The 25268-nt window shown below is 42.9% G+C and overlaps 1 protein-coding gene across 4 annotated transcripts in view; it reads left to right on the top strand.

Moving 5' to 3' along the window:
* Positions 1 to 25268, top strand: part of hapln1b (hyaluronan and proteoglycan link protein 1b) — a 37697-nt gene that overhangs the window by 3903 nt on the left and 8526 nt on the right. Inside the window, exons 1-2 of one of the 4 annotated variants that reach the window (XM_083569159.1) lie at positions 12838 to 12922; positions 13561 to 13682. In XM_083569159.1, coding sequence (XP_083425285.1) covers positions 13583 to 13682 — 100 coding nt within the window. In that variant the 5' untranslated portion in view covers positions 12838 to 12922; positions 13561 to 13582. Of the gene's footprint in view, positions 1 to 12837; positions 13026 to 13088; positions 13111 to 13560; positions 13683 to 25268 lie in introns of those variants that run through there. The other 3 variants (XM_083569157.1, XM_083569160.1, XM_083569158.1) reach the window with 3 other exon arrangements.

Here is a 25268-nt window from a genome sequence, read left to right as displayed (position 1 = left end):
GCATTTGAATACTCATATAGGTCAATATAATAATTCTCCAACCTGTAATGTTTTCCTATAGTTGTGTTCAAACATTGTGCACACCTTGAGAGGGCCTGATCAACCATATGTTCTAAATATGGAGACCACCAGTTCTTGCGGATCTTTCTAATGATCTCCACCTTTCCACAATGATCTGGCCTGTGTGCCTCTTTAAATAGAAGAGGAACGTATAAAACCAGAGCTAAAAACAGACCTTCCACATTACACTAAATGTAAGTACCTCGTTCTTTAATTGCCCCACATTTTTCCATTGTATTTGCTCATGAATATCAGCATTTCTGATATGTATACTGAGCAAAAAAAAAGCAACACTTTTGTTTTTGCCCCCATTTTTTATAAGCTAAACTCAAAGATCTAAGACTTTTTCTATTTACACAAAAGGCCTATTTCTCTTAAATATTGTCAGTTCGGGTACTAACAAGATTACATCATATATTGTTCGCCACGAATTGTTAATAACAAAGGGTTGGCTAGTTAGAAATGTATGTAGACCGTGTGTGGTATACAGCATGACTGGATGCCCCATGGTAATTACAGATGTTTTTTGGTAGGGTTGCTTTCCCATTTCATATTGTTGTGTTAACACAACGTGAATCCTGTTGGTGCTGCTCTTTCGTTGGACTACGAAACCGAGACACTATGAGACATGGGGCACTGCATTGTCCACTTGGTAACAGTTTTAAACGTTTTCTGGTAGTTGTGCAAAAGCTGCTACTCTTTGTGCCCCGATTACTATTTCTGTAGTTTTCATATCATACTTGTGTCCTTCCATTTGTTCTTCCCATAAGAGGGTGTATACTTCATCAGATCCTTACGGATCATACTTGATAGTGCAGTGCAAAAGTCCCTCAGGTTCTTTGCAGTCTGGGTGCATGTGTGTAAGCCATGGTTTCCATTGGGTGTATGTGTTCCATAACTCTGATGCATGGGCTTGAGCATACTCTAGCCAATACACATTGTCAAGCATTCTATACTTCGCATCCTTTTTATTAATCACCATGCACCTCCTTGCATTCTGGGCTGTATCCCTTGGGTTTGTGACTGGGGTATTGGGTGTTTCACAGTGGTATCCTTTCGCTTCTATTTGTCCTCTTGCCATTTCTCCCAGTTGGGCCTTATACAATTCTTTTACTAAGGCCTCACTTGCCTCTTTTTTTTTTTTTTTTTTTTTTTTTTTTTTTTCCAGTACTGGTTCACAAAATGGATTACCCCTTCCAGTTGTCATTGTACTTAATCAGGAAGTGTCTTTTTTAGCACCATTCGGAACCATCTTTTACTTGTGGCAGACTAATCCCAGGGTGCTCCGTTTCGTCTCTCCAATGTATCTTGCAAGACCTGGATGAACTTAGCCACATTTTCCTCTTTTCCCAGTCAAGTAGTTTCCAGTTTTTCTGGATCCAACTTTGTGGGGTATTGTTTTCTTAGTGTGCTCCAGATGTCAGTTTGAAATGGGCCAAATGGGCCATCTGGGGTCCTCTGCAGCCAGTTATTTTTGCTTAATTTTTGCTTAATTTAATTTGATAAATTTGTTTTTGCTTTGCCCATGGTTTGGGCTAGAATAGCCTTGATGTCTCCATGTGCCAGTTGGTGTCCCATTGTTTTTTTTTTTAAACTGTGTAATGAATCTTTGTGCTCCTTTACACATATCTGGCAGCCTAATTATCAGCTTTATTACATCCATAAATGACCAAGGTATGTATTGGACCTCTTTTCCTTTTACTGTTATAGTAAGCTATCGTACAATCTGTTGCTGTGTGTGCCTTTTTTTCTGTGCTCCATGTCTTCCTCTTCATCATTTTGTTCATCACTACTTTATTCACTTCAGATACTTGGATTTGCTTGGTTGCCACAACTCTTCTATCCCTCTTTCAAGAGTTGTAGCACAACTATAATGTGTCGGGGTCCTTAATGTACTTTTGTTCCTTAATACTAGTTTATTTTCTCCCTCTGGTGTTATCAAGGTCATGGGTGTTGTTTCGGTGCTTGTCTTATCCAGGCTCTCTTTCACATGATTTTTTGCTTTGGCTTGTGCTTCTTTGGCCCATTGACGCCATTTCGAACTGTTTCAGGTTTGTATCCAGCAACTTACTGCTCTCTTTTATCAGTTCATAATTAGTTAACATTAGTTCTTTTTCTTGTCCTTTCTTTCATTCCTTTCACTTCTGGCCTGAGTTTGCTACTGCTTCCGCTATCTTATCCAGATCTTTGTCTTCCTCCAGCGATGTTATTCTTACTTTTCTTTCCATTTTTACTAGTTTGCTGTTTACTTCTCCTTGGCTATATGCTCTTTCACTCTCTTGCAGACGTGACTCCGGTCTTGACTCATTCCTTAAATCTGCTCTTTCTCTTATCTTCTTCTTGTCTGTCTTCGAAAAGTTTAAACCCTGTTGGTTCCGCCCCATTCGGATATGGTCTCCTGTTTTGTTTACTTTTTACAAGTTCTTGGGGCGTACTGGTCTAAGGGTAATGCTCAGAGTGTGTTCTTGGTCTTCTGCTTGTTTTGTTTGGAGCAATGGTCCGGGACACAAATCCCTTCGCATTCTTGATGGTTCGGCTCTTTTGTTCATCATCTTCAAGTCTGTAACATCCATTTAGAACTCCATGCACTTTTATTTCTCCATGGTCCAGTTATTACCATCAATCTGAAGTTCTGGGTAGAGTCCTGCTGTTTTTGGAAGTCATGCTTTATTGTAAGACGGTGGCCAATTGTCCCCATCATACAGCCCTGAGGGTGGCGCTGTTCCTTTCTCTTTCTGTTTTTCTGCATGCTGTCTTTTTCCTTCATTTTTCCCTTTAACACCTTCTACATTTTTTTGTCTTCTTCTTTTCTTCCCAGTCATCTAACTTTTTCTTCATTGTCCCACAAAGTACAAATTAAATTTTCCGTCTTTTGGCCAAATACATTCGTTATACATTCTTTCATTGAAAAACTGTGATCTAAAATCGATGCTTGAGGCTTAGACCTTCAGAATGATTTATAGTTAATCATGGTTAAACTTGTTCCTTTTTATTTAATCTATTGTTAAACATTAACACAACAATATCCAGCCCCGGCGTAACTTCATCTTTGTGTCTGATTCCTCAACCTTATTCTCAAGAATCTGCTGATATTAAGTAGAATCCATGTGACCCTCAACTTTAACCAGATTCCCAGTACTGGCCACGCAGCCCAATATGCCCAAACTTTACTGTGGGTAGCAAGTGTTTTTCTTGGAACACTCTGTTCTTTTGCCACCATGCATAACCCCCCTTGTTATGACCAAATAACTCAATCTTTGTTTCATCAGTCCACAGCACCTTATTCCAAAATTAAGATGGCTTGTCCAAATGTGCATTTGCATACCTCAAGCGACTCCGTTTGTGGCGTTGCATCACTCTCCCATACAGCTTCTCCTTGTGCAAAGTGCGCTAAATTGTTGAACGATGCACAGTGACACCATCTGCAGCAAGTTGATGTTGTAGGTCTTTAGAGGTGGTCTGTGCGCTGTTTTTGACCGTTCTCACCATCCTTCGCGTTTGCCTCGCCAATATTTTATGTCGCCTGCCACTTCTGGCCTTAACAAGAACTCACTCTGTTCCTCACAGTGGACACTGACAGTTATATCTCTGAGATAACATTTTGTAGCCTTCCCCTAAACCATAATGTTAAACAAGCCTCGTTTTCAGGTCATTTGAGAGTTGTTTTGAGACCCCCATGTTGCCACCTTTCAAAGGATAGTCAAAGAGAACAACAACTTGCAATTGGTCACCTCAAATACCTTTTCTCATGATGGGATGCACCTGTCTATGAAGTTCAAGGCTTAATGAGCTCACCAAACTAATTGTGTGTTCCAATTAATCAGTGCGAAGTAGTTACAGGTATTTAAATCAACAAAATGACAAGGGTGCCTGTCTAATTTCGTTTTGATGCATATTGCGCATTTTCTGTTAATCCAATAAACCTCATTTCACTGCTGAAATATTACTGTGTCCTTCAGTCATTTGATAGATCAAAATGAAATTGCTGATCCAAACACCCAAATATTTATAAATGAAAATCATGGACATTGTCAAGGGTTCCTAAATATTTGCATACAACTGTATATATGCACACTGGAAAAAACCTGACTTAAACTGTTTCTAATTGGTTAAGAATACATAGTAACCAAAGATGTGTGAGCCCAGACAAAGACATTCTGTGTACCTTACATACTCTCATCGTAAAGATCCTACAGACACTGAACAGATAACATAGGAATTTGTTTAGAGAACCAGTGTAAAACCCATCTTAACACTAAGATCCACTAATCCAATCAATTATGTGTAATTCCCCCGGTCACTATGCAGCTCTACTAAGTGACAAACACCACTAAGGATTTTCCTGTTTGTGTCATGTTTGTTTTGTGAAATCTAATAACATTTTCAGAACCTTGTGTCATGAGTTGTGCATTATTTTCTTACACTCATACTGGGTTATACTGGGATTTTCATTCTGTTCTGTTTACTGATAATCGGGCTTTTACCTGGGGCCTTTTCCTAATCCAATCAATTATGTGTAATTCCCCCGGTCGCTATGGGGCTTTTCTAAGTATTTTGAAGCATAGTGCTACAATAATTTATCCTTAAGGGGTCACCATTCTTTCAGCAGGGTTGACTGTTTTAAAACGCTCTATTGTCAGTTTTAGTGCTGAGAAAATTATATCATACCCCTATATTAATCACAGACACTTTTTGGTATGATTTGGCATATGCAGCTGCAGCAAGGGCATAGTAACATGGTGGCATTCTTCCAATTGGTCCTAATCATTGACCACTAAATGGCATTGGGGTTTATCCCATACTAACTCTATCCCATCCTTGGCCCTGTCCTCCTGTTAGACAGATGATGCTGGCCCTTGTGGTCCTAGTATCTGGCCATGCCTTTCTGCTCTTTCTACTCTGTCTCCCTAAGTTCTTTGTGCCTGTGGACACTTCCTATTGATGTGAATTGGATCTACACACTGCCAACACTCAAGCTCGCAATCTCTTGTCCGTGCTGCTGGTGGACCTCCAGGACTGGCCCATCCTTCTCTACCACTTCCTCTGCCAAATGGTCGGCTCTTCTGGGGCTACTACGGTTCTCCTGCAAACACATATACTGGAGGAACTCTTGGGTGTGCAATGGGTGCGGCTGTTAGCACTGGAGGTTGCCCTACCTGATCTTATAATTGTAGTTAATGGAACTAGCACTGCAGCTTGTTTTATGGCATTATAATTTTTATTGTCTGTTTTATGTTTGCATCTTGCCATTTCCCCATTGACCTTGTATAGTTATGTTCTTAAGGCCTCACTTTCCTCTTTCTTTTCCTTTCTCTTTGTCTGGTATTGTTTTAGAGTCTTGGCCTGAAAGGCATAAGTACAATGTCACAGAAGACCTATCACTCCTTTCAGTTGTCCTTGCACTTTAGTGGGAAGTGTCTTTTTCAGCACCATCAGACACCACCTTTTACTTGTGTCAGGTTCCTGTTTCCTCCCTCCAGGCATCTAGGAAGTTCTAAATGTGACTCATATTTTGATGGAGGTATGACATGAATATAACCATACAATGCAAGTGAATAGGTACAGTCTCCATGTTCTGAAAAAAAAACCCAGAACGAGCTTAATTGTAAGCCATAAGACTCTGTGAGTTTAATAAATGTCTTCTGAAGCAATCTAGTAGATTTTGGGTCAGAACAGAAACATTCATCCAAAGTATACCTTTACTAACTTCATGATCATGATTAATTAACTCCTAGTTTCATCTAGTCCTCTGTGCATGTTTCAAGTACTAGGACTGTATATCTATATGCATGTAGTCACCATACCTTACCTTTAGAAAATATCTTGTTGTTTAAAAATTATATTAATTATGTTAATTAATTTCAGGTTTTATTAAAAATTTTATTAAACTTTAAAATATGAGATTAAAAAAAAAAATTTTTAAACACAAAATGTCAGAAGGAATACATGACATACAGTGTTGTGAATTCTTATTTTTGGGCATGTTTGTCACACTTTAATGTTTCAGATCATCAAATTAATTTAAATATTAGTAAAAGGTAACACAAGTGAACACAACATGCAGTTTTTAAATGAAAGGTCTTTATTATTGAGGGAAAAGAAAATCTAAAACTACATGGCCCTGTGTGAAAAAGTGTTTGCCCCCTAAAGCTAATAACTGGTTGGGCCACCCTTAGCAGCAACAACTGCAATCAAGTGTTTGCAATAACTTCCTTTTTAAGGTCAAGCCAAAGCATCTCAATAGGATTCAGATCAGAACTGACTAGGACACACCACAAGCTTCATTTAGTTTTCTTCAGCCGTTCAGAGGTGGACTTGCTGGTGTGTTTTGAATCATTGTCCTGCTGCAGAACCCAAGTTTGCTTCAGTAATGGGACACACACCGTCCAAAAAGTTTCTTTTGTCTTGTCTGTCCACAGAGTATTTTTCCGAAAGTCTTTGGGATCATCAAAATGTTTTCTGGCAAAACTGAGGCAAACCCTTATGTTTTTTTTGCTCAGCAGAGGTTTCGTCTTGGAACACTGCCATGCAGACTATTTTTGCTCAGTCTCTGACCTTTACTGAGGCAAGAGTGGGGGTTAAACACTTTCACAAAGAGCCATGTAGTTTTGGATTTTTGTTCACTTGTGTTATCTTTAACTAATATCTAAATTAGTTTGATGATCTGAAACATTAAAGTGTGACAAATGCAAAAAAAAAAAAAAAAAAAAAATCAGGAAGGGGGCAAACATTTTTTTACACCACTGTATATCCACATCAAAGATCATCTGCAACAGATTCCACAAGGTACAACAACTAAAAAAAAAAAATCACATACAGTGCCTTGCGAAAGTATTCGGCCCCCTTGAACTTTGCGACCTTTTGCCACATTTCAGGCTTCAAACATAAAGATAGAAAACTGTAATTTTTTGTAAAGAATCAACAACAAGTGGGACACAAACATGAAGTGGAACGAAATTTATTGGATATTTCAAACTTTTTTAACAAATAAAAAACTGAAAAATTGGGCGTGCAAAATTATTCAGCCCCCTTAAGTTAATACTTTGTAGCGCCACCTTTTGCTGCGATTACAGCTGTAAGTCGCTTGGGGTATGTCTCTATCAGTTTTGCACATCGAGAGACTAAAATTTTCACCCATTCCTCCTTGCAAAACAGCTCAAGCTCAGTGAGGTTGGATGGAGAGCATTTGTGAACAGCAGTTTTCAGTTCTTTCCACAGATTCTCGATTGGATTCAGGTCTGGACTTTGACTTGGCCATTCTAACACCTGGATATGTTTATTTGTGAACCATTCCATTGTAGATTTTGCTTTATGTTTTGGATCATTGTCTTGTTGGAAGACAAATCTCCGTCCCAGTCTCAGGTCTTTTGCAGACTCCATCAGGTTTTCTTCCAGAATGGTCCTGTATTTGGCTCCATCCATCTTCCCATCAAGTTTAACCATCTTCCCTGTCCCTGCTGAAGAAAAGCAGGCCCAAACCATGATGCTGCCACCACCATGTTTGACAGTGGGGATGGTGTGTTCAGGGTGATGAGCTGTGTTGCTTTTACACCAAACATAACGTTTTGCATTGTTGCCAAAAAGTTCAATTTTGGTTTCATCTGACCAGAGCACCTTCTTCCACATGTTTGGTGTGTCTCCCAGGTGGCTTGTGGCAAACTTTAAACGACACTTTTATGGATATCTTTAGGAAATGGCTTTCTTCTTGCGCTTTAAACGGACCTCTGAGACTATCACAGTGCAGGGGCATTTATACGGAGACTTGATTACACACAGGTGGATTCTATTTATCATCATTAGTCATTTAGGTCAACATTGGATCATTCAGAGATCCTCACTGAACTTCTGGAGAGAGTTTGCTGCACTGAAAATAAAGGGGATGAATAATTTTGCACGCCCAATTTTTCAGTTTTTTATTTGTTAAAAAAGTTTTAAATGTCCAATAAATTCCGTTCCACTTCATGATTGTGTCCCACTTGTTGTTGATTCTTCACAAAAAATGACAGTTTCATATCTTTATGTTTGAAGCCTGAAATGTGGCAAAAGGTCGCAAAGTTCAAGGGGGCCGAATACTTTCGCAAGGCACTGTATATTATACATTAGGTATTTAATGAATGCAGTGAGCAGTGAGGTTAAGTTGACTGCACCTCCATCTGGAGGGCTCGTCTGTCCTGCATGGTGTTTTCCCGAACCAGAAAGTGATGTTACCCGTCAGGACGCTCCCAATAGTGCAGGTGTAGAAAGTCTTTGGCAGCTGAGAGGGTAGTTTAAAGTCCGTTACGCGTATCAGATGGTACAGACGCTGCCGGGCCTTCTTCACCAGGGTGTTGGTGTAACAGGACCAAGACAGGTCCTATGTGATGTGAACACCTAGGTACCGGAAACTGTCCACTCTCTCTACTTGGGTCCCGTTGATGTTTAGCGGTTGGTATGACCGCTCCTGCTTCGGGCTGAAGTCCACTATCAACTCTATAGTATTGCTGACATCAGGAGAAGATTGTCCTCCTGGCACCATCTCTCTAGGTTTTTAATCTCCTGTAGGTAGAACGTCTCATCATTGTTGGCGATCAGGCCCACCACAACAGTGCCGTCAGCATGATGATGGCGGTGGAGGTGGAAGAGACCACCCAGTCATATGTGTACAGTGAGTACAGCAGGGGGCTCAGAACACAACCCTGGGGAGCTCCAGTGCTGAGGGTGAGGGTGGATGAGGTGTGTTTGCCAACCCGTACAGCTTGTGGTCTGTCTGTCAGGAAGTTGGAGATCCATTGACACAGCGGCAGGCTGAGTCCCAGGACCTTCACTTAGAGCTGAGCGTGAAGGGAATTACGGTGTTGAACGCTGAACTGTAGTCCACAAACAGCATTTTTGCACAACTCCCTGTAGTCCAGGTGGCTCATCGTAGTGTGGAGAAGATGAGCAATGGCATCCCCAGTAGAGCGGTTTTGCTGGTACGCAAACTGTAGTGGATCCAATGTGTCTAGTAGTGATGAAGTCTCTGACCAGTCTTTCAAAGCACTTCATCACTACTGAAGTCAGGGCTACAGGGGGGTAGTCGTTGAGGCAGGTGAGCTGGGGCTTCTTCGGGACAGGAACAATGGTGGACTGTTTGAAGCATTAGGGGACAACAGACTGTTTCAGGGAGACATTGAATATCTCAGTAAACACTAGCTAGTTTAGCTAGTTGGTAAGCACAGGCTTTCAGACCCCGACCTGTAATGCCTTATGGTCCTGCTGCCTTCCTGGTATTCACTCTCCTGAATGCCCTGCTCACGTCATGCTCTGAGATGGTGAACGTGTTTACCTCGCCGGCTCTCTCAGCGTGCATGCTGTTTGTGTGTTATGTTAACGTCATTAGAGCTGCATCTGAACATGTCCAAGTCTGCGTCATCATCCAAAGCATCCTGCAGAATGGCCACCGATTGGTCAGTCCAGCGCGCGACCTCCCTCTGAACCAGAGATTCCTGTTTCAGCCTTTGTTTGTATACAGGCATGAGGAAGATGGTCCGATTTCCCATTTATCTCTGCTTTGTGTTTGTATGAAGGATGAATGAGGAGGACACCACGATTGTTAAGTCAAACAGAGCAGCTTTCTTTTATTAGGCTTCTTTTCCAACAGCAGAACCAACACTGCAACAGCCTTTTCACAAAGGAAATATATGTAATGGCTTCATTACAACTTTCCATTTATATACATATACATACACACACATTCATAAAAATTAGAGTTAAACTATGGGTGTGGCTACAGCTTAATAGTAAGTCTTCTTCTTCTTTCGGCTTCTCCCATTAGGGGTCGCCACAGCGGATCATCCGTCTCCACTACCCCCTGTCCTCTACATCTGCCTCTGTCACACCAACTACCTGCATGTCTTCCTTCACATCCATGAACCTCCTCCTTGGCCTTCCTCTTTTCCTCCTTCCTGGTAGCTCCATCCTCAGCATTCTCCTACCGATATAACCATGTCCCTCCTCTGCACATGTCCAGACCATCTCAATCTTGCCTCCCTCACCTTGTCCCCAAAACGTCCTACATGCGCTGTCCCACTAATAAACTCATTTCTAATCATGTCCATCCTCGTCACTCCCAAGGAAAACCTTAACATCTTCAACTCAGCTACCTCCAGCTCCACCTCCATTCTCCTCTATTTTACTCAATGCCACTGTCTCTAAACCATACAACATCGCAGGTCTCACCAAAGTCCTATAAACTTTCCCTTTCACTCTTGCAGATACCCTTCTATTACAAATCACTCCTGCCATTCTTCTCCACCCACTCCACCCTGCCTGCACTATTTTTTTCACTTCTCTAACACACTCTCCGTTACTTTGCACTGTTGACCCCAGGTACCTAAACTCCTCCACCTTCACCACCTCTTCTCCCTGCAGCTGCACCCTTCCACTGCCTTTCTTCTCATCCACACACATACTCTGTCTTACTTCTACTGACTTTCAATCCCCTTTCTCTCTATTGCCTACCTCCACCTCTCCAGGCTAATCTCAACCTGCTCCCTACTCTCAGCACAAATCACAATATCATCCGCAAACATCATAGTCCATGGAGACTCCTGTCTGACCTCGTCCATAAACCTGTCCACCACCATTGCAAATAGGAAAGGGCTCAGAGCTGATCCTTGATGCAGTCCAACCTCCACCTTGACCCAGTCTGTCATGCCTACTGCACACTTCACTGCTGTCACACTGTCCTCATACATGTCATGCACTACCCTCACATACTTCTCTGACAGACCTGATTTCCTCATACAATACCACAACTCCTCTCTTGGCACCCTGTCATACGCTTTCTCTAAATCCACAAACAGTCAATGCAACTCCTTCTGACCTTCTCAAAGCAAATAATGCATCTGTAGTGCTCTTCCTCGGCATAAAACCATACTGTTGCTCACAGATGGTCACCTCTTCTCTCAGCCTGGCTTCCACTACTCTTTCCCATAACTTCATGGTGTGACTGATCAAATTAATTCCCCTGTAGTTACTTAGCTTCTATTTAACTAAACATGGATCCCTGTGTTTCCCACAGACCATTATTACTGACACACCACCTGGTAAACCTGGAGCACTCTGGACAGGTAAACACACACTGCAGAATGAAAAATGGAGGATCGGGGAGAAAACAGCGAAGGGTTCAGGCCAAAGAAAACAGCAGAAAGTTTCCAAACTTTCGGATCATTTTAAACTAAACGAAAGAGACAGGGCAGTTACCATTTTAAATAGATTTTTACATTTTTATTTATATACAGTGTGTTAAAAAAAAGTCCCTGCACAGTGGCCGTGTAGATCAAGTAGTGGAGCTTCTTAAAGCTGCCGATTTACCACGGATTTAATTCGTGGTAAATTTAAAGTAGCTTTTCCGGGAACAAGAATACAACATGATACTGTGCGAGATTTAATAAATAAATACGAGTAAAAATAATTATGAATTTCAATAAACGAATAGTTTCCTATAACTTACTCTACACAGCCACTGCAGGGGGACTTTTTAAAAGCAACTGTATTTGTATTTTGATGTAATGTGGCTATTAAACGCACTAAATGGGTTTAGTTTTTACAGATATTCCTTTATGCAATTTCATCAATGAAAATAAAAATCCAGAAAATCACATTGAATGATTTTTAAATAATTAATTTAGATTTTATTGTATGAAATAGGTATTTGATACAAAAGAAAAATAGCTAGGCCACTCCAGGATCTTGAAATGCTTCTTACGGAGCCACTCCTTAGTTGCCTTAGTTGTGTGTTTGGGGTCATTGTCATGCTGGAAGACCCAGCCATGACCCATCTTTAATGCTCTTACTGAGGGATGGAGGATGTTGCCCAAAATCTCATGATAAATGGCCCCATTCATCCTCCCTCAATACGATGCAGTTGTCCTATCCCCTTTGCAGAAAAGCACCCCCAAAGCATGATGTTTTCACCCCCATGCTTCATGGTTAGGTTGGTGTTCTTGACTTCAGACAGGCCTGAACATGTGTTGGCTTGAGCAGGGGGACCTAGCACGTGCTGCAGGATTTTAATCCATGACTGTGTAATGTGTTACTAATGGTAACATTGAGACTGTGGTCCCAGCTCTCTTCAGGTCATTGACCAGGTCCTCCCGTGTAGTTCTAGGCTGATTCCTCACTTTTTTTAGGATCACTGATACGCCATGAGGCGAGATCTTGCATGGAGCCCCAGTCCAAGGGAGATTGCCAGTCATCTTGAATTTCTTTCTAATAGTTGCACTAACAGTTGTTGCCTTCTTACCAAGCTGTTTGCCTATTGTCCTGTAGCCCATCCAGAGCCTTGTGCAGGTCTACAATTCTGTCCTTATTGTCCTTAGACAGCTCTTTGGTCTTGCCCATAGTGGAGAGGTTGGAGTCTGATTGATTGAGTGTGTGGACAGGTGTCTTTTATGCAGGTAACGAGATCAAACAGGTGCAATTAACACAGGTAGTTAGTACAGTAGAGGAGGGCTTCTTAAAGACAAACTAACAGGTTTGTGAGAGATAGAATTATTGCTGGTTGGTAGGTGATCAAATACTTATTTGCCCCACTGTATGTTTTTTTTTCTTGCCTCAGGAAAATAATTTGCTATTTTAGACTGGATATTTAGAAAATGTCTCTACTGTAGAAAAGGGCTTGTTTGTTCTTACAACCCCCATCACTGTCTGATTCCTGGTATGTGTAATGACTATTTGCAGCCTGGACTAGGGGTGAATGGGTGGGGGCTGCTCTGCAGAGAGAGAGAACAATTATGTTCTGCTGACTGCAGACCAAATACGTGGCAGACTCTGCAAGTGCGTCAGCACTCTGAAATGAATGGAGAGAAAAAGGAGCAATCAGTGTTACTGCAGAGAGCAGGCAAGAGAGAGTTTAAAGCCCTATCCTTCTAGTTCAGATTAATATGTGACAATTTCTGCACATGCATCTTGTTATTAGCTAGGCCTGTATACTGTGCAAGATGGTAAGTATGCTACTGTCTTTAGGATTTGCTGTGTTGATGAAGGTCGGTGCTGAACTAGGGCCACTGTCTCTAAAACATGTGTCTGGTAAAGTTTGCTTGTGTGCTTCTTTGTGTTGATGTGTATTGCTTGCTTCCTTATAATACACACAGTGTTCTGCATGGATGTAGCATGACTCAAAACAATGTAATTTCAGTTTTGAATTCAGAAGACGCCTAAGATGAAGTCATAAGATTTGGTGCTATCCTATTTTATGATTTGCATGAAATGAGGGAACAGAGTTGCAGTGACAGTGAGACTTTTCTCTGCACTACAAGAATTATATTGGTTCACTAGGGAATTACTGCAGATAAAAATAAAGTGGTAGTTAATTATGGTTTAGGAGAAAAGCAGTTTTATTTCTAAAGGAACATGAGTCCTTCTTAGATAATTAGAGCACCAAAATGACATGTTTCAGAGTGTTTCACATAATTGTACTTTGTTGAAACTGGAAATGCTGAAATGACTCTGCTGCTCTGATTTATTTATTTTTTGTAGTGAAGTACTGCAATATAGCAAGATGAACACTCTGCTTTTCCTCACCTTCCTCTCCATGTGCCATGCAGAGAACTTTGATCAGGCTTTCAACTTAGCACCTTACAGGACCATTTACCTCTCAGGTAGGTCAGATGATAAATGTTATGCATTTTAAACTCACATCCCCAAAGCCATCTATTTTTAACTACCGCAATTTCCGGACTATAAAGCGCACCCTTATATAAGCCGCACCCACTGAATTTTACAAATATTTTTATTTTTAACATAAATAAGCTGCACCTGTCTACAATGAAACTAATGAACTTTACACAGGCTTTAACAAAAGACACTAAATGCAATATGTTGCGCTTCTATTTGGAGCATAGCGGTATTTTGGGAGAAGCATGTCACTGCATTCTTCCGCTTCTGCGTGTGTGTGCGTGTGAGACTGAGGATTATGTCATTATTTTCTGATGCTAATTTCTAAGTTTTTTTGACTAACCCATAACGCTGTTGCCAAGAAAAATAAAAAAGCACGGGTTTTGGAAACCTGTCTGTGCTTATCTGATTTGTGTTGCAACTGGAGTTTTAGTGAGCTATCCCTTGACCCAGACTCAACACGCTACAACGGCTTGTATCTAAACAGACGAGTGCATTAATGTACGAGCTTTCCGAGGTATGAGCGGTCACTCTGTCAATTTTTTTGCTTTGTTACGCGAGCAAAAAATTGAGGTACGAGCTCGAGACGCCGCTGCTAGATGGCGAAGCGAAGCCAGAAAGCGAAGATTATAATAGAAAACTAGAATGTGACATTTCCTGAAGAAAATGTGAGTAGTGCTTGCCGGTGCAAAACGCTACACGCCGGGTCTGCGTCTTTAGTGCCGATCGTTTTTAGTGCCAACCAGATGCGACCGTACTCGGAGAGACGATCGTTTTGATACCCGGCACGCACGTTTTTGGCCTTTTTTTCCGGGGGCGTGGCCAGTAACATCACGTGACGTCATCGCGAGATGTGTCACACGTCGAAACGGCTCTTCGCCGGAGATTCCCGGGACCGTGCCGAGCGGTTTGACGCATCACTCGTCCGGGTCGGAGCGTGTTTAGCGGCGCGTTAAGCTAATAGGTTTGCGCGGTGGGCATGGCCTATGACGTCACGTGACGGGCAAAATTCACCCGGGGTTCAACTCCCCCCCCCTTGCCAAGTGTTTTGACATATCGCACGCCCGTTTCCGAGGGCGTTGGTTTTTTGCCCTATTTGGGCTAATGGTGTGGGCGTGGCTTGATGTGACATCACGTGATGTCACTGTATGACCCACGATGCAAACTCCCACGCCGGGCCGAGTCCGTTGATATGTCACACGTCCCCTTCCTGTCTATTTTTAGCCCCCCGCTTATTAGCCCCTCCCCTCCCTTCCCCCCATTCCTTAAAGGGTTCTAACATCTCCCATGATGCAATTCTCCCAACCGGGCTGTTTAAATCGATGTATGGCATACCTGGGGCCTGTGTGCTTTCCCCTGGCTCATTCACTCTGTGTGTGTCAATGCATGTGAATGAGAGCTGTTTTCCCATTCATTTCTATAGGGGAGATTAATTGCCCCCCGGCTAGTCGTTACGGGGGTATTAAACAAACGGGGGGTGTTTGGGTTTGATCCGGTCTCCGTCCCGGACGAGATGATACGTTGTACGAGCGTGTCGGGCGAACGCCGGCCGATCTGTGGTGGCTCGGATTCCCCATTCATTCTCTATAGGGGCCTGTTTGACGGGAAATTCCTGGAATTCCGAGCGGATCCGGAATTCTGTACTCATACAGATGCGACCGGCTCCGGATCCCTTACGAGGGGATATGCCGTATGTGCGTGTCGGACGCTCGAGGGCCGAGCCGTGGCTCGATCTTTTAATTCCCCATTCATTTTCAATGGGGCACTAATTGCCCCCTAGCTATTGCCCCCTTGGGTCAAAATGTTAAAAAAAATTATTGGGACGTCCGGGAGGGCAGCCTGGACGAGGGGATATGCTGTATTTGCATGTCGGGTGAACAGGGGGCTTTAAAAAGGCAAAAAACAGAATAGAATAGATGTTATCTAGAAATTTTGAGGGTTTTTGCCCTCTTGCCCCACCTTGCCAGGGGTATTTAACGAAGTGGGTGGCATCATTGCGATCGGCCCCGCACCCCGGACATGGTGGATACGTCGAAAATGCGTGTCGGGCGAACACCGGCCGAAAGGCGGAGGTTTGAACGTTTTCCCCATTAATTTTCTATGGAGGCCTGTTTGAGCCGGAATTCCCGGAATTCCAAGCGGATCCGGAATTCCAGAACCATATAGTCGCGATCCACTCTGGACCTCCTACGAGTTGATATGCCATACGTGCATGTCGGACGCTCGAGGGCCGAGATATGATGATCGAAAGTTGTTCCCCATTCATTTTCTATGGGGAAAAACTTTTCGTCACGTGAGCGAAAACGTGCGGGCGGATTCCTTATAAAAGTAGTAGCACACCTCACACGAACAGGCTGCACGTTTTGAGGTATCACCCGTGGTGCTGGGACGAAAACTGCGGGACGAGTTACGTGCCGTAAATCGGCGGAAGAAGTAAGAAGAATTATAAAGAAGAAGAAGAAGAAGAAGAAGAAGAAGAAGAAACCGACAAAAAACGCATGTTTTGGTCCCGTGAACGAAAAAGGGGCAGGGCGAATGCTTCGACATTTAAAACCACACTTCACACAAACGGGCCGCACGTTTTGAGGTATCACCCGTGGTGCTGGGACAAAAAATGCGGGAGCAGTGAAGCTTTGCAAGCACTTCTAATTAAAATAAGCAAAGAAGAAAAAGTAAAAAATTTTAAGTCTAGGGATACGTAGTGCACTGGTGTGATAGTAAAAAATGAGTTTTCCCTCCGCCTCCGCTTATCGCCTCTACCCCCCTACACACACACACACACACACAGACACACACACACACACCCCACCGCCTTTCATTAGTCGTCTCATCTCCTATTAAAATACACTGAATAAAACCTTATTATATCTTTACATACTCTTTCTATTATGTTTTTATGCAAGATTTGTTATTTAGAAATGTATTTTCCAATTTAATAACATGAAACATAAAAACGGGGTGTCATTTTGAGGGTTGGAACGGATTAATGCCATTTTAAGTATTTTCAATATGAAAAACTGATTTGATGTGCGAGCAAATTGAGATACGAGCTCATCCACGGAACGAATTAAACTCGTAGGTCAAGGTACCACTGTATTTCACTGGGGAGTTTATCTTTTGTCATCGTCGTGCTGGAATGGTGAGGTGTGTGCGTGAGGTGAGGTGCGTTTTTTTGTTTCCGTTCGGAAATTTCATTGGTCTAATGTTATGTTGCTCAGTTTTTTGGCTTGAAGTTTGTGAATCCGGGAAAAACCCAGGAAAAATCCACAAATAAGCCGCTTCGTTGTTCAAGACGCGGGGTTCAAAACGTGGGAAAAAAGTAGCGGCTTATAGTCCGAAAAATACGGTAATATACATTATATTTATAAAATCTTTTTTGAATGACTGTCTGAAGGTTTTTAGTAACTGTAATTTAATAAGTTTAAATTCATAAGTTTCTGTAATAATAAGCTCTGAAGTTTGCTTTTATATCACATTGCCTCTCAAGTGTTAGCCAGGTGAAATGGAAGAATAAAACATCCCGACTAAACATCTTTGGAATAAATTGTAACTGCATGCCAGGCAACATCACATCCGACATCTGCAGCTAACCTCTCTAATGCTCTTGTGGCTGAATGATCAACCCTGGCATCTTTGGTGGCAAGCTACATCATTTTAAGATGCGCAAAAATATCATGAGATTATAATATTTCCTTGTACAACAAATCTTTTCTGTTTTTGCTTGCTGTTTATCTATTTAGTCTTCAGGATAAGAAACGTGTGCTCAGTTGAGTTCTGGTCAGAATGTCATTTGAGTTCATGCGTTTTTTTCTAACTGCTGATAAGTGGTTTGGATCTTGTGTTATGGCATCAATACACTTCTGCCCTTCTGTGAATAATGGTTTGATACTTTTATCACTGTCCTGTAGAGATTATTTGTGACCTGACCAAGACATTGTTTTGTTTTTTATAGAGTTCTGTCATTAACCGTCTTTTACAACTATTTTTTAAAGATTTAGCCTAGGGTCATAGAAAAGATATAGCTGTGTTTCAGAAGGGGCAAATTAGTGGTCTGTGCCAGGATTGTGACAGAATACATTTCCTTCTAGCTGCTGTACTTCCATGTATAAGGTGGATAAAGCAATTGAAAATATGTGTCAGGGAAAGAAGGAAAACACATGAAGCTTTGCAAATCGCACTGTTCAGGCCTCTGGAGAGAGTGTTAGGATCTGGGGGTACTTCAACTGGTCAAGCCAATATGCAGCAATAAAATGTCAGCTAAGTACTTGATGTACTGATTGACCAGGTTATCCTATTAAGGAATGTTATGCATAAGCATATTTCAGGATGACAATACCAAGATTCATTAGGCTCACATTGTGATAGAGTGGTTAATTTAGCATCAGGTTAGAGCCCTGAACTTGCTCAATTGAATTTATCAATACAAGAGAACGGCCATTGACTCCATTGTGTATTGACAATGGAGTATTGACTCCAGATGGGAAAAAATATGTTCTGTAAGGTTGTCAAAATGATGCCATTGAATGCATGTCATAAAGTTGGTGACACAAAATATTAGTGTATGCAAACCTTTTATATGTTTTATGTTTTTATGTTATCATTTGTATAAAATGTCCTACACTAAACACTAGTTTTTGCTGTATGGAAATGACAATTAGTATTTAAGTATGTTACGTTCCCATCTTGACTAAGCCTAGGGGAGTGTAGGAACAATAATTTATTGCTGCAGGTTGTTTGGACAAAAAAAGTAGGATAGAAGGTTAGAGTGGTTAGAGTAGGTTAGAGTGGTTATTGTTAGTAGGTTAGAGTGGTTATTGTTAATGGTCAAGTGTAAAGGTGGTTAACAAATGAAATGGCAACACACACAGAGTTCAGGAAAGAGAACATGGACAGTGCTAAAGAAATAAACATACTGGGGGGAAAAAGACTTCTCTAGACTGTATTTTGAAGGCTTTATACTTAAAAAAAAACTGTAAAGCAAGCAACAATGCTAGGGCTTTTTGTTCTATTGTTGAGTATTTTTCTTGATGTTTGTTGAATAAACTTTTTTTTGGCTTCTCCTATTAGGGGTCCCAACAGCGGATCATCCGTATTCATGATTCGCATGTTTGATTTGGCACATGTTTTTACGCTGAAGTGGCCAAATGCTCACATTAGGTGCCGTTAGATGACACTTTGGAGAGGTGTTTTCTTCACCGATGAATCCCAGTTTTCACTGACAGGGCAGATGGCAGACAGCTTGTTTGGCATCGTGTGGGTAAGCGGTTTGCTGATGTCAGTGGTGTGGATCGAGTGGCCCATGATGGTGGGGTTATGGTATGGGCAGGCAAATGGACAACAAACACAGGTGCATTTTACTGATGGCATTTTGAATGCACATGGACACATGGACATCGGAGCAACCAGTGTCCTCGTGTACAACCGCAAAACCATCAAAGAACTCAGAAATAACCCAAACAACACAATAAATGATGACCTGCGGCAGAAGCTACGCGACCTCGGCGTGCTTCGAGAACCAGGCCTCCAGACCTTGGCGTCGCCTGCGGCGGATGGACGGAGGAGGGGGAATCGAAGGCGAGGAAGCGCAGAAAGCGAGCGGGTGCTAATGCTAGGTTGAAAGCTAACCCAAGCCGGCCCGCACAACTACCTCTACTGCTGGCTAATGTCTGCTCCCTGGACAATAAATTAGATTACATCAGACTCCAACAAGCTACTCGGCATGAGTACAGACACTGCTGCGTTTTCGTGTTTACTGAGACGTGGCTGAGCGACAGAGTTCCAGACGCCGCTATTCAGCTGGACGGGCTAGCCGCTTTTCGTGCCAACAGAAATGCAGCTCTGTGCGGTAAGACTCGCAGCAGCGGCCTGTGTGTTTACATCAACACGGAATGGTATAAGAACTCTGTCCTTGTTTGTACCTACTGCTCATCGCTGCTGGAGTTTATTGTTGTGAGATGTAGACCTTTTTATTTACCCCGGGAATTCACCACCGCTATTGTGCTCGGAGTGTACATACCAACTAGCGTTAATGCTAAGGAAGCGCTCAGTGTACTCTATGGGACCATTAGCGAACTTCAAAACACACACCCTGACTGATTGTTTATAGTCGCCAGAGATTTTAATTACGCAAATCTCAGGACTGTGCTTCCCAAATTTTATCAGAATGTGGACTTTGCAACCAGAGGAGAAAACACGCTGGATCTTGTTTACACAAACATCCGGGGCGCATACCAGGCGAAGCCCCGCCCCCACCTTTGGGTACTCCGACCACATCTCTGTTATGCTGATCCCAGCATACAGACCACTCAGCAGACGTTCAAGACCAGCTCGGAAGCAAGTGAGAACCTGGCCAGCAGGATCCATGTCTGCTCTCCAGGACTGTTTTGAATGCACTGACTGGGACATGTTCAGGGAAGCCGCAACCAATGGTGATTTCATCAACTTGGAGGAGTACATGTCAACAGTGACCAGCTACATCGGCAAGTGCATTGATGACGTGACGATCTCCAAGACCATCACTACATGCTCCAACCAGAAGCTGTGGATGACTGCCAAGGTGTGTGCGCTGCTAAAAACAATAGACTCTGCCTTCAGAGAGGTGAAGCGCGCACACGCCAAGAGAATCTACGGCCCGTTGCACTCATACCCATCGTGATGAAGTGCTTCGAAAGGCTCGTCATGAGGCACATTAAGACCCAGCTTCCACCCTCACTGGACCCCAGGCAGTTCGCGTATCGTCCAAACCACTCCACGGACGATGCTATCTCCACAACCCTTTTTCTGGCCCTCACCCACCTAGACAACAAGGACTCATATGTAAGGATGGTGTTTATAGACTTCAGCTCAGCATTTAACACGATTGTCCCTCAGCACCTGATTGAGAAGTTGAGCCTACTGGGCCTGAACACCTCCCTCTGTAACTGGATCCTGGACTTTCTGACTGGAAGAACTCAGTCAGTCCGGATCGAAAACAGCATCTCCAGCCCCACCACACTAAGCACTGGAGCCCCTCAGGGCTGTGTGCTCTGTCCACTGCTGTTCACTCTGCTGACTCACGACTGTGTAGCAATGCACAGTTTGAATCACATCATCAAGTTCGCCGATGACACGACCGTGGTGGGTCTCATCAGCAAGAACGACGAGTCAGCATACAGAGAGGAGGTGCAACGGTTAACAGCCTGGTGTGGAGCCAACAACCTGTCTCTGAACGTGGACAAAACTAAAGAGATGGTTGTTGACTTCAGGAGAACACAGAGTGACCATTCTCCACTGATCATCGATGGATCATCAGTGGAAATCGTCAAGAGCACCAAATTCCTTGGTGTTTATCTAGCGGATAACCTTACCTGGTCACTTAACTCCAGCTCCATCACCAAGAAAGCCCAGCGGCATCTCTACTTCCTGAGAATGCTGAGAAAAACTCATCTCCCTCCCCTCATCCTGACCATGTTCTACAGAGGGACCATTAATAGCATCCTGAGCAGCTGCATCACTGCCCGGTTTGGGAACTGCACCGTCTCGGATCGCAAGACCCTACAGAGGATAGTGAGGACGGCTGAAAAGATCATCGGAGTCTTTCTCCCCTCTATCATGGATATTTACACCACACACTGCATCCGCAAAGCAAACAGCATTGTGGATGACCCCACACACCCGTCAAACACACTTTTCACTCTCCTGCCATCAGGGAAGCGGTTCCGAAGCATTCGGGCCGCCACATCCAGACTGTGTAACAGTTTCTTTCCTCAAGCCATCAGGCTCGTCAACAAACATCTGAACTGAACTCACACACACACACACACACACACACACACACACACACACACTCACACACACACTCACACACAACTGTGTGACTGATCTGCACAAACCGGACTCAACACACACTCATGTTCAACTCTATGAAAAGATGTGTTGCATGAGGCAAATGGTGGTCACACCAGATACTGACTGGTTTTCAGATCCCCCAGACCCCCAATACAGTAAAACTGCACATTTTTAGGGGCCTTTTATTGTGGCCAGCCTAAGGCACACCTGTGCAATAATAATGCTGTCTAATCAGCATCTTGTTATGCCATACCTGTGAGTTGGATGAAATATCTCGGCAAAGGAAAAGTGCTCATAACACCAATTTAGACAGATTTATGAACAATATTTAAGAGAAATAGGCTTTTTGTGTACATAGAAAATGACTTAGATCTTTGAGTTCAGCTCATGACAAATCGGGGCACTGTGACACACCTAGACACAAGCTAGGGGACAGGCTTTGTGAAATTTGCTCACAGTCTAAAATATTGTGTTTCTTACCACTATCTGCTAGGGACATTACCTTAAAAAGCTTTAAGAGGACCTTAAACTGAATGACAAAAAACAAGGTCCGCAGGACTAATCCCAAGAGATTCTTTAACAGCTTCTCTTACTGCAAACAGCACAAGAGGCACAGCACAAGAAGCACTCCTTCATCCCAGTCTTTCTCAGTGTCTAAACAGTATTTCCTTAGCATAGACTTTAAGGATTGGTGAAATCTATAATGCACCCTGAGACACATAGTGATAACACTTGAGTTATGTTTAGCATTTTCATAACCCGTATAAATAGCTTGGATAAGCATGTAGTTAGTCCCTTGATCCATTTGGATCCAAAAGTGGTGAAATTTTTAACCACAACTGGAGTAGTAATTCTACGCAAAGGAAATTGCTTTTTCAAACAGAGTAGCAGCACACATTAATGTCAGTAAATACTGATTACCAGACTTCTAGGCAGAGAACCAACACAATCAACAAGAACATGTTCAAATTGTACCTGGGGTTAACAGTGCAAAGTAATGGAGAGTGGGTTAGGGAAGTAAAGAAAAGAGTGCAGGCAGGGTGGAAGAATGACAGGAGTGATTTGTCAGATACATGAGTTATATTGGTAGAAAAATGCTGAGGATAGAGCCACCAGGAAGGAGGAAAAGAGGAGGAGGTTCATGGATGTGGTGAAGAAAAACATGCAGGTAGTTGGTGTGCAAGAGGTAAATGTAGATGACAGGGTGGTATGGGGGGGCTTTCCTCAGCCTTCTCAGGAAGTAGAGACGCTGCTGGGCTTTCTTGGTGATGGAGCTGGAGTTAAGTGACCAGGTGAGGTTGTCCGCCAGATGAACACCAAGGAATTTGGTGCTCTTGATGATCTCCACTGAGGATCCATCAATAATCAGTGGAGATTGGTCGCTCTGTGCTCTCCTGAAGTCCACAACCATCTCTTTCGTTTTGTCAACGTTCAGAGACAGGTTGTTTGCTCCACACCAGGCAGTTAACCGTTGCACCTCCTCTCTGTATGCTGACTCGTCGTTCTTGCTGATTAGACCCACCACGTGAGTCAGCAGAGTGAACAGCAGTGGGTTGAGCACACAGCCCTGAGGGGCCCCAGTGCTTAGTGTGGTGTTTCCAGTCAGGAAGTCCAGGATCCAGTTGCAGAGGGAGGTGTTCAGGCCCAGTTCTCAATCAGGTGCTGAGGGATGATTGTGTTAAATGCTTAGGGAGGTGTCACGGTCACAAGCAGGTGATGTTGTCTTGTAGTTCGTGATCGCCTGGATGCCCTGCCACATGCGACGGGTGTCTCCGCTGTCCTGGAAGTGGTCGTGGATTTTCTCAGCGTGTGCGCGCTTCGCCTCTCTGATGACATGGGACAGTTTGGCCCTTGCTGTTCTTAAGGCCGTCTTGTCCCCTGTTCTGAAGGCAGAGTCTCTTTGTTTCAGCAGCATACGCACATTGCAGTCAACCACGGCTTCTGGTTGGAGCATGTAGTGATGGTCTTGGAAATTGTAACATCATCAACGCACTTGCTGATGTAGCTGGTCACTGTTGATGTATACTCCTCCAAGTTGATGGAATCGCCGTTGGTTGCAGCCTCTCTAAACATGTCCCAGTCAGTGCACTCAAAACAGTTTTGAAGAGCAGAAGTAGCTCCTTCTGGCCAGGTTTTCACCTGTTTCACCCCAAGTACTGGTATAGGGTAAAGTTGAGCTGGGGGAAATAACTTGATTTGGCTTCCCAGTATACTGACAAACATGACAAGACCACCAAAACTGCACATCTTTTCTAAACGCAGACCAAACGAAATGTTAAAGAATACATATTTTAAAGAATATATTTTTGTGTAATATGATAAGTGTCCTGACCAGTGATGGTAATGGGCTCCCTAAAGTACATCTTGCCTATAAATGGTAGGTACCACAATCTGAAAGACACTGTCAAATGGTGAATCAGTGTGAGACTATTTCCGCATTAAAATATTGTTCTCTACAAAAATAAGCTACCTGCCTTTATGCCAACTCTTCATGGCTAGACACAGTTGCAAAATACGTTCCCAGATTAATGTACCCTACAAAACACGTGTTCCACATAAGGATTGGTCTGAAAAAGATAAAACGCCAGCAATATGAATGACTGGGTGGCACCAGCATCACAAAGAATTTTTACAGGTACTGGCATTTGCTCTTTCCCAACTAAAGAACATGTGCAATCTGTTACAAATGGCTGATTACATAAATCAAGAGATTCTCCAAGATCCTGTCAAACATATCATGGAGCAGGACTAAGGTTTTTTACCAGGGCAATTATTTGGCCAGGCTTATGAGAGTATAAACACCCACTGGAGATAGCAAGGGAATTTGACCAACTGGACCGAGTTGTCTTTAACCGCTGATCAGTGGTTACCAAAGGTTCTACCTTGGTCTGCTTGAACACATTCTAATGAGTCAACACATACTCATCTGCAAATACAGCACCTTCCTCTCATTTAGATAGACTACAACATAATCAGGCTGACAATTCTAAAATTTCTCAATCAACAAAAGCTCCCTCAAGGAGTCAAAGCCATTAGCTTTACTGGAAGAACACCACTTGTCCAACAATGTTTCTTTCTCTCTAGCTGCTTTAACAACCTCATACTGTAAGCTATTCTCCAAGGACAATGAAGAGCACACTCCCTAAACTTTTCCAATGATCTTACACTGGAGAATAAAGGCCACACATCTTTAAGCCAATTTAAGGCTACAGCTATATGATAAAAAAAAAAACACAGACATAAGTGTCTACTTCACTTTCTCGGAAAGGGGGAACAAACACAATGCTTTTACCAACATCAAACACAGGTGTGGATTGGACAGAGCGAGTCGACAATCATAGGGACAGGCTTTACAGGAGATGCAGGCAGAAAGGACAGTAGCACAGGAGAGGAAGACGGGTTAGCCGAGTGGGATGTGGACAGTGAAGAACATCACTTCTAACTCCACTTGCCTTAATCGGACTTCCCAATCTACATTGAGTTCCATCTTATTCACAGCTATCCTAAACTCCATCTCTGCTTAATATGCCGCTGTTTTTTCTTGAGTCTCCAATTAGAGACATGCAATGCTCACTTTGGCACCTACAGACAAAGAATGAGAGTCAAAACGAGACAGAGTAGCTCTGGCTTTAACCACTGGTTGAACAGCAACAGAGTTTTCCACACCACTAGCCACAGTTGTATTAAAATGTGGTGAAAGCTTTAAAACACCTAACTCACAGAACTTAGTGAGAACCTTACTC

This window comes from Silurus aristotelis, assembly GCF_946808225.1.
Source record: "Silurus aristotelis genome assembly, chromosome: 18".
Taxonomy (NCBI): domain Eukaryota; kingdom Metazoa; phylum Chordata; class Actinopteri; order Siluriformes; family Siluridae; genus Silurus; species Silurus aristotelis.
Note: the sequence above shows the minus strand (reverse complement) of the source record. Positions and strands in the feature narration are given on the sequence as shown.